Below are 11025 nucleotides of genomic sequence, written 5' to 3'. Positions count from 1 at the left end.
ACGAATATGGGACTGACATGCGAAGAGCGGCAGTATACCATTGAAACACTTTATACAGCTTACGTTAGATCAATTCTCGAATATTGTACTGTATAGGTACTAGGTAAGATGAAAAGTAACCTCCTTGGGAATGATTTTTTAATGTTTTTTTTTTTTATTTTATTCAATATAGTCCCCTTTTAGCTCGATACACTTATTCCAGCGATTTTCCAACTTCATGATCCCGTCCGAAAAGTATTTTTTCGGAAGGTCTGCAAAATACTCCTCCGTTGCGTCGATGAGATCCTCACGTGAGCTGAATTTTTTATTGATGAGCCATCTTTTGAGGTTTGGGAAGAGATCATAGTCAGCCAAATCGGGCGAATACGGTGGATGCAGAAGCAATTGCAGCCGTAAGTCATTGATTTTAGCCGTGGTTGCGATGCACTTGTGCACCGGCGCATTGTCTTGCAGAAACTTTTTTTTTTCGCTTCATGTGAGGCCGTTTCTGCAGCGATTTCGGCCTTCAATCGCTCCAATAATGCACCGTAATACTCGCTGTTGATGGTTTTTCCTTTTTCACGAAGAGTATGCCATGACAATCACAGAAAACCGACGCCATAACCTTTGCGACCCATCGAGCCTCCCTCGGCCGCTTCAGAGCACTCGTGCCGGCTTCAGTCCATTCTCGGGCACTCATTCTGTTCTCTGGGGTGTAATAGTGGATCCAGGTTTCATTAACAGTTACCAATCGACGCCAAAAGTCCGTCCGATTCCGCATCAGCAAGTCCAAACACTCTTTCTCGAAGTGCTCTTGCGTTCGTGTTTTTGGTCAGGAGTGAGCTTGCGCGGCACCCAGCGGCAGGATAAATTTTGACGTAGGACTACGTCTTTGATTTCTATATGGGGGTACTCTTTATGAAAACCGAAAATGGAACATGTAACAAATTAAGAAAGATTTTGAACGTTAATAACTCAGCTGCCCCTGGTCCAATATCAATAATTTTATCACCAATCGATCAGAAATATGGCTACGCATCGATAACAATGCTTCCGAATGTTGATGTTCAACAAGAAACTATTGGAAAACTGGTAAATGTCCAGCATTGTTCAAAAGCGTCGAATTAACTAACAAATCCACCAATTACCTACATGCATATGGTGCTTCCCCAGCACAGTCGTCAGAGGGTAGTAAGTAGACGAAACAAGTCGAAGTGGCATTCGCCTCCGATCCTCGGGCGCGTGCGAATAGGGAGGATGGAATTGCGTAATATTTTGCACACTCATCGCCAAATTCAGAACCAAACGCAAATTCTTCGAGATAACCGCCATCGGTCGTCTGGCTCGCCGTGGTGGTGTCAAACGTATCTCCGGTCTGATTACGGGGTGTGCTGAAGGTGTTCCTGAAAAATGAGATCCATGATGCTGTCACCTACACTAAACACGCCAAGCGTAAGTGGCCATGGACGTCCTCTTCAATAAAACGGCCCTTTTCAGGGCCATCAAGCTTACATCAGTAAAGAGTTGGAACAGAATTTATCTGTGCTTGTTTGTCCATATTCAGAACCACAAGCCCCCAACGACCACACAAAATGCTCTTCAGAGTTGTAATCTTGTAACCAAACTTGAAAAACTACAAATTTGGTACGCCTACAATTCAAAAACGGAAAGAGTTGAGATAATAGATAATTGATCAATTAAAAGAACTAAATGCTCTTCACATTTATTCCGTCCACTAGCGGTCCTACGTCAAGCTTCCGTTCGTGCCCCTAGGCACAGACCCTTATACTTTTTCATATGCAGAATCTCGCCCAAAATATGGCGTGTGCGCTCAGTACTAATCTTTGCGGTATCTGCTAGCTCGCGCACCTTCACTGTCCGGTCCTCTGTAACCGCATCGGAGGGCCTGTCGCTGCGGACTTGATCGGTAGTGGAGTTGCGGCCACCATGAAACTCTCGAAACCAATATTTGACGGTGTAATATGACGGAGCATTAGCCCCATAATATTTATCCAACTTTTCATTTTTTTCCTTCGCCGTTTTACCTCTCAAAATTTAATGTTTTATGAGAGAACGAAAATCGTTTTTATCCATACTCAAAATGATGCCAAACACGTCAACAACAAGGCACCATAACCTTTTTTGCAGTAGCAGCGCATTCTGGCGGTCAAGGAGGTTACTTTTCACCCCACCTAGTAGAATCAGTTCAAGCACAATTTTTACTATTCGCTCTTACGAAACTAAGCAGGACTGCTTTTCCCCTTCCTTCTTATGAATTCCGTTCCATGTTGATCAACTTTGAAACACTTAAGAAACGGAGAGAATGCCTGTCGGTTTTCGTTCAATTTATTTCATAACACCTAAACAATCCAAAGTTTTAAATAATTATAAATGTTTTTGCCAAAATTAGGGAGCCATTGATGCCAAAATCGGGAATGCAATGTACTGTAATCCATGCAGTTTAAAACAGCCTTGTTCCATTATAAATTATGCTACAATAAAAACATGTACATGAACGTCATTGACAGCATCAAATGGCATGACATTCCGTGAAACCGCAAGCAAAATCATCACACTAGTCAACGCCAATTTCGCCATAATGAATGAATGAGATTTATCACCACTGCAGTACACTGACACTTCGTGTAAGAGTTTGTATCACCATAATTGAATCTTCGATGGTAGAAGGTTCGCTGCGGCAATTCGAGTAGGCCTCAGAACGTGCTCAAAGTAAATGTTACATATTAACACTCCAAAAAATAAGGCAGATCTTGTTTAGTTAAGCATGGCCGTTTTGAAGATCCATCGTCGAAGGCCGATTTATAAATAAACCCACAAGCATCTTCTCCCGTCCGCTTATCTATGAACCCAAACACACAAATTTCCGCCCATCATCACCGGAGTGAGTGCCGATTTGTTTACACACAGCAACAAGTTCGAAGCATTATGTCCCCTACTGCCACTCATCGGATCGTGGTACCACTGTGGCGTACGCGTGGCTCTCCATATGTGTGTGCGAAACAGTGCGCGCCCGCAATAATATTTGTTACTCATTGAGGAACGAAGCATCAGGCCACACAGAGCAGCGCGTCCGAAAGCCACAGAGCCGGAGAGTTCAGTTCAGTTTGGAGTTGCATTTCCAACGGACGCAGACGCGTTTAGTCAGTCGGTAAAGGCATTCCGCCTAAAATCGCTACCCCTCATTCAACCAACCGAGCTCTGCAGCAGTGTGTGACTGGTGTGAACTACGTGACTTTCGACATATTTACACGCACCTCTTGAAAGCAGGCACGAAATTCACATTGCATTCACCTCCCAGTTGTGTGTTGGTGCACACGCGCGATAATTTCTTTTGGAACCGAACCGATTGTGCGATAATTATTTTCAATTGATTAGCAACTGTTGCCAAGATGCCACGACCGGTAAAATTTTTCTACGATCTCCTGTCAACACACTCCCGTGCCCTCTACATGTTCTTCGAGGCTACCAAGATCCCGTACGATCCGATTCCGGTTTGCGCAACCAAAGGTGAGTGGCATTTAGTTTGGAAATTTATGTATTCTGCATAAGTCCGGTGGGTGACTAGTTTATAAAATTTTAAACACCTGTTAGATGAATGTTCTGAGGTGAACTGCTGTGAAGTGATCGGTTGTAAAGTGTTGGAAAGGCGATATTTTATGTAAATGTGTCGAATACCAGGTGGCAAGGCAAGCAAGCACAGGAGCCTCCAGATATCTCATCTTGTAGATAGGACGAAGTGTGAAAGTACATATTGGAGACAGGGGGTTCAACTCTCGATCCGGTCGAGGATCTTACACATTACATTGACACTGGTTTGAGAGGAAATTTACAGTTCAGACGCCATTTAGCTGCGACTAAGAAGAAGAATCAAAAGAAATGAGCTCAGAGACTAGGAATTTGCTGAGATTCCAAAGTACAGTTCTGCACAGTTCAATCAGTAGTGGTGGAAAAGTACAGTTGTTATAAACGATTAATTTGTCTTAATTTTGTTCATTTGAAAAGTATAGGGTTGGAGTCTAAAATTCAGCTAGTTTTGACATTTAGATCATGCCATTAACTGCCCTTTTCAGCATAGTTATCTCATAAAACAGCATGCTGAGAAAAACACTATTGGAGATTCTTTTCTCCATGAGCTCTTATAGATGAGAAAACAAAGTTTTGGTACTTTTCACGACATTATCTGAACAAAGTATGAAACTTTTCGGGTACATTATAAACTGATGGTAGGGTAAATGCTCCTATAGTTTCGGTACATTAGAAGCGTTAGGTTCCAATTGTTGTGTGTGGAGTCTCCATACACAATTATAGGAACCTAACGCTTCTAACGTATCGCAACTATAGGGGCGTTTACCCTACTTGATAATAGATTCCAACTCACATTCAACCGCGTTTCTAGTATTATATCTATGAAAGTCACTTCCTCTTTCAATTCTATCACACAAATATCGAGGCAGCAAACCGTTAACTACTTTAAAAATGAACACCATAGTCAAATATACAATTCTTTGCTTCACCGACAACCATTGTAAGGCGTTGAGGAAGTGAATCTATTACATCTCAAAATCAAACGCATTATTTTATTCTGCAAGCGCTGTAATCTCGATATTTGTGTTGCATTGGCCAGAAATAAAATGGAAGGGCAAAAGTCAAGATGAGGAGAGGTGATTGATTTGAATAGCTGTATTTTACTGGCAATAGTTAAATCGTTTTTCAGTCGACATAGAATTCCATACTTCTTGGCAATTTTCTTGATGACATTGTCAATGTGAGAGTTGAACTTAAGTGTGTCATCAATAATCACGTCAAGATATTTAATCTCCCGAACGCGATCAATAGTCTCATCATCAATTACAACAGAGACGTTCTCATTTACTCGATTCCGCGAAATTACCATAAATTTAGTTTTACTTGTATTCAATTTTAACTGCTTATACTTCAACCATCTACTTAGAGAACGCAAATCTTCATTCAAGTGTAAAACGGCATCATCTAAATCCTTAGCTGCAATGAATAACACAGTATCATCTGCAAAAAGATTAATGTCGCAAAATCGTAAAACACGTCGCAAGTCATTAATATACATAATAAATAACAGGGGCCCTAATATACTTCACTGGGGCACTCCAAGGGTATTCCCCACGGGACTGGAAACAGAATCATTAAAAACAGTCCGTTGAGTTCTGTCAGACAAATAGCTTTCAAACCATTTATATGCAGTACTCGTAATTCCAAAGCGCTTGATTGATCTTAACAATAAGGGCCTAGAAATTGTTTCAAAAGCGCGTTTAAGATCCAAAAAAACAGCAACAATCGTATCTTTACACTCCAAGTTATTTTTCCACTTCGCTAATACCAAATTCAACGCGGTTTCACAAGAATGACCTTCCCGATATCCCGATTGTTCTGGTATCAACAAACTATTACTATTTAAATACTCCAACAGCTGGCCTTTAACAACAAGTTCTAAAATTTTATCTAATGTGTGCAACATGTTGATGGGACGAAACTCTTCGGCTTTAATCGTTCCAGCAACTTTTTGAATAGGGACCACTAAGGATTCCTTCCAAATTTGTGCCACATGTCCAGTTTGTAATGATTCATTAATAAGGTCCAGCAAGATGTGGCCAATGACATGAAAGCAATCTTGAATAACTCTAGCATTAACATTATCTACTCCAACCGATTTTCCTAATGAAAAACAAATAACTCTAAGTTCATCTAATGTGATTGGGTGAAAAACTTCAAATCTACAACTACTATTAACTGGCTGTTTTATTTCGTCAGGTTCATCGACCAATTCAATAGATTGATTAATCAATGAAACGCTATCTACGAAATAATCATTAAACTTAGCTGCAATTACTTGTTCTGACTGTTCTAATGTGCCATTAAAAGTTATGAACCGCGGTTTGCAATTACTAGGTTTTAATAAAGATTTCAAAATTTTCCATAACTCTTTGCTGTTGTTTTGATGCTGATCAATCTTCCTTTAAACATATGCACAACGAGTTTTCTTTATCGATTGTGAATACTTATTACGCGCGATTATGTACCTAGTCCAATGATTGTCATTATTAGATCTACAAAACTTTTTGTACCATTTGTCCCTTTTCCGTTTAAGACGCAAAAGATTCAAATTGTACCAGCTGTTCGAGTTTTTCAAAGAAACAAACTTTTGCTCAACTAGTTGATTGGTAAATACACGTTTTCAAAGCGTTATTAAGAACAGCTGTAGATTCATCTAAGTTACCGGCCGCGAATGGAAAATCCAGACTTCTCTCAACAAGATTCGAAATGTTTCGCGACATTAAAAGATTCTGTAATGTGATCGACGGAAGGTTTTTAAAATAATTTTGTTATTATCATGTTAAATTATTTTTCTAACAAAATTAATCTAGATAATCATCTCGTGAAGGTGATAAATGTGCATTCTGGAAAAAAAATATTAAAAGGAAAATACAACGTCAATCCTTTTTGGGAATGGAATTTCAAAGTATTTTTTGCCCTCCTGGTATAACCCTCACCATCCCTCCCCAACAGGGGAGTTTGGTAAAGAGAGATGATCAACCCGATTCGTGCCTTCCTCAAAATTGACCTTTGCTCGCTTTCTACTCTCTATATACAATTTTCACACTGCCGTACTCTAACGGAACTATCAACTCTAAACTTTCATCTCCTCACCTATCGTATAAAATTACCACTTTAAGTCTGATATTTAAAGTTAAGCATCTCCAACTATGTAATTTACTGTACTTTTTGATATTCAAATAGTGAATTTTGTGAGTTCTGATAGAACTGAGTAAAATATAGAAATATTTTAATTGTGCAAATAAAATTAATAAATCCAGGTAGGCTTTGGTGAGCAATAGGCCCACGTGGGCGGTTTATCCAGGATTTATCCAGAACAGACTTTTCCAATCGTAGCCAAGACTCTATGTCAATCATACAAGGTCTGGAACAACAGGCAGCTTGCTGATGTGTAGCCGTCACTGGTCGATCTCGAATAAGTATGCGGCTTAAGCGCCACTCCGGTAAAGGAGACCGCATACCATGTTGAGTTTGCCCGGATGAGACTGCCTCAAGGGCGAGTCCAAGTGTAATCTTCCTAAAAAGAAGAGATCGAGCCAGCTTCACTACCACCGAAATTGATCGGGTAGAAAACCTTATTGCTAAAACAGCATAATCTCTCACACCCCGAAATATTTCCCCGAAGCTCACGGTAAGAGATCACACAAACCTAAACGACGTTACACGTCAAGCTTTCCTCATCGGTAGTTCCACTTATTTCCGCCAGAGGTGCAGCTTCAACAAAAGAGGTACGCCACATACAAGTCAAATTCCGACCACACGGAAGACAACATAATTACCCGGACCCGAAACAACGTGAAGACACTTTCTTCCTTTCATTCAAAAGTTTTAATAGGACTGATCAACAACATTACATTCAATTCAAATCAAACATTCATTTTATAACGGAAAACGGTAAGTTGAGGTTTATTGTAAACTCATGCTTTCAGAACTTTGGATTGCTTGTATTTACCTACTCCTCTTTATTCTATTCCTCTACCTATACTTGTGTGCGTGCGGTTCTTCTATCTACCTATCATATTGTGCTGTGCTCTTGTGTTTTTCTTCTCGGTTAATCTCACGACGAGGCAGCAAGCGGGGAACGGCAAAGCTTGGCACCCGGGTGTCTCACATTAATGGGTTGGGTGGGCATCCATATATTACGATACGTGTGCACGTTGTCCTGCCGACACCCAACTTCACAAATATTGGACTTATCCAAATCTTAGCAATTCATGCTCTTCGACCTGATGGTCGGCAAAAAAGGTCCTCCGTGGCGCCCTCGCCGGACGCCACACTCAACAAAGAAACAATTGGAACGGACTCACCAGTTGATGATGCTGCTGTTGACTGCTGCGCTGCTGTTACGGGCGGCGACGGTGCTACTTAGCGTTCGACCGTTGGTGATTAAACGGCCAACGATTTCCACGTGGTTGGACGGATGGTAATTCTACCACAGGTGGCGCTTGACAACCACCAAGCCCCGACAAGCGATGTGGATGCGGATCGCTTTCCACCGGCCAAGGTGACGGTTGCCGGAATCTTTCGCCCCGGGGATGCAGATGATGGCGTTGGAAGAGGATGTAGCCGTGGGCTGTTGAAAATACCATTAAGCACATTGCACAGAGTTTCTTTACCGAGCAGCACATTACCTGGTCTAGCTTGTTTTTTGCACACACAAAGTCTAGCCTATGACGCACACTACTTTTTGATTGATAGCTATAACTAAACAATCAACGAGGAGAAATTAGAATTCAAGTATAAAGTAAAACCACGTTGCTTTAACTCACTATACAAAACTATCAAATAACGCGAACAAAAAAGGACACACCTCCACTGTTATCTGCGGTTCGGACGAAAGTGAGGTGAAACCGTGACCCTCAGATTAGGGAAGGTGACCTCGGCCGAACTTAACGGAAGTTCGATTTTCCCGCGAACTTCTTCGAACTAGATCGGCAATGCGAGAGATTATTCCGATCGCTGGTCCTTCGTTCAATGTCGGGTGTAGCCACAACTCTCTCTTTTCCCAACTTTCCCGAAGATTTCACTGGACTCGGCCTTGGGAGAAATTGCACTGTGGCTTTACTCACGAGATATTCTATTTTTATAGTAAATCGACCAGTGTCGTTTCGCTACTGGCGTAGTTTTTGGCGTATGGATTAGATCCATTTCATCCTACTTTAATTATAGCTAATTTGATATTTACAACAATGAGTGACTGGCTGTTTTAATATTTGCAACATGGAGTGACTGACTGATTTAATATTTACAACATGGAGTGACCGTTACAGATGTTAGAAGCAAAAATGTTGTAAACATTGCTGAACAAGCGAATGACGATGTCACGGCAGCACAACATTCCATACTGCGAATGGCAGACGTGTCGTCAGAGAAAACAGCTGTTTCGTGTAAAAAGATAAACATTGCGATGAAATACGAACACCACTAAATATTTCCACATTTCACTAATACCAATAAGCCGGTTGGGCCAGACCTTGTATAATTGACATCGGCCAAGACTGACACCCATTTAGAATTCGAGCAGCAATTTTGTTTTCGGTGCTCGAGGTTTGCTTGACATCGGTGAGTAGCCAAGACATCGACGGTGCTCGGCATCGATGGTGAAAAGCGAAGACCCCCAACTCGTTACGTCAAGGCGTGGTGAAACGAGCCACCCAGCAACCCGCTCGGATCTCCACCAACGCACAGTGGGCAAAAATTGACAAAACCGCGACTAAATTGAATATCTCGGTTGCCAAACGGTTTCAGTCAACATGTTATACATATTCTCAAAGGAAAAACTCTGCTGAATCGATTGGTGATGGTCAACCCGAGTTCCCGGTAAAGTAGGAAATGCCACTATCTATCGACATAAATTTACACTTAACGTATATTACTGGAAATTGATAGTACTAAGTATATATGGTGTAAAGACACCATATACGCTCTCAGGGAAACTCTACTGGCCTAAAGGAGGATCCGGAACGACCGATAAAGTGGCCACATTATAAAAATTGTCCTAGAACATTGTGATTTTTTCTATATTGTTCAGAATCAAGAGATCAAAGCGTATTTAACTTGGAATACATATTTTGAAATATAGCGTTAACTACCCCATTTCCGGCCTATTAAGCACAACCCGCACTTAGTATTTCTTAATCTAGCGCAGTTTAGCACCAAACGGAAAGTTATTATTACTGATGGCTTCCAAATATATTTACCTTTCCGTAAGATTTGATAAAGAGAAACCAATCGATGAGATATTATAAAAAGTCACTGTTTCGTGACGCCAAACTCGGCCTAACGCATTGAAACGCCATTGAAACGCTAATGAATTCACTTCGGCCTATCGGATGAAGATAAAAATTGATTCGATCGGAGAGCTTCTTTTGTATTTGGGAATAATGGGTGCAAAAGTTCATATCACGCGTTCTCATTGACTTCGTTCCGTAACTTATTAACTAAAGTATCGTACCAAACGCGTAATTGACTTGTTAACTATGAAATCTCGCGTAACATTTGAAAAGGGCCTATCCTCGTTGATCGATTCTCTTCACCGACTTTCTCTTTGGTTTATCACGGCTACATAAACGAATTTCTCGCTAAGCTCGCAGCACAGTTCGACAGAAGATTATGTTGGCTTGCCAGAAATAACACACTCAATGGAAAATTCATTTGCAGTGGGGTTATTCGCGAAAGAGAAAATTGATGAAGAGAATTGATCAACAATGATATGCCCTTTTCTCGTGTTGCGCGAGAAATCATGGATTTATTTGAAGTTTTCTGCTCGATAGGCCCAAAATGGGCGATTAGGCCGAAGTAGTTATCTATCCTAGTCGCCATATCCTGGTTCACCGCATAATCTGGATTGACCGATACAGTGGCCACATTATAAAAATTGTCCTAGAACCTTGCGATTTTTTCTATGTTTGTTCAGAATCATGATATCAAAGCGAATTTAATTAAGAATTTAAATTTTAGGGTACAGAGGCCATACCCTGGTTCACCGGATAATCTGGATTGACCGATAAAGTAGCCACATTATAAAAATTGTTGCAACGTTGGGGACGCATTTACCCCATAGAATCCCACGCACGAGTTCCGCGTTGGTCAGCAAGCCCACCTTGACTGGCTTGTCCGGATCGGCACAAGATCATCCGACAAGGGAGCGGCTAGATACAGGGAAATAATGTCAGACCTATCTTTAATATACGATTGCGGAACGTATGATTAACTTGTTCAAACCGCTAAATACCGTTAGCTTGAACGTGACGTCAGTGGTCAGTAACCAGGTTTGCCTGAGTTGAGCTGAGCCACCTAGAATATTGAAATTGTGAACATTGTGAAACTCTCCAAGTTGCTAGTTTCTTTTATAAAGTACTTCGTTAAACCACTTTATTGTTTTAGCAATTAAACTTCGAGTTTAGTAAAATAAACTTCATCAGACCGTGATCGTCA

At 41.0% G+C, this 11025-nt stretch overlaps 1 protein-coding gene across 1 annotated transcript in view; it reads left to right on the top strand.

The window, feature by feature from the left end:
• The first annotated feature begins 3083 nt into the window (after positions 1-3083).
• LOC135704403 (glutathione S-transferase theta-1-like) overlaps positions 3084-11025 on the top strand; it is a 37563-nt gene continuing 29621 nt past the window's right edge. Inside the window, exon 1 of the mRNA XM_065225851.1 lies at positions 3084-3507. Within this exon, the coding sequence (XP_065081923.1) occupies positions 3390-3507 (118 nt within the window). The 5' untranslated portion in view covers positions 3084-3389. The remainder of the gene's footprint in view (positions 3508-11025) is intronic.

The sequence above is a fragment of the Ochlerotatus camptorhynchus genome, unplaced genomic scaffold (genome assembly GCF_037179485.1).
Source record: "Ochlerotatus camptorhynchus isolate MF236.1 unplaced genomic scaffold, CSIRO-AGI_Acam_v1.1 ptg000239l, whole genome shotgun sequence".
Taxonomy (NCBI): Eukaryota; Metazoa; Arthropoda; class Insecta; order Diptera; family Culicidae; genus Ochlerotatus; species Ochlerotatus camptorhynchus.
The sequence above is the reverse complement of the archived record's forward strand: the minus strand, read 5'-3'. Positions and strand labels throughout refer to the sequence as shown.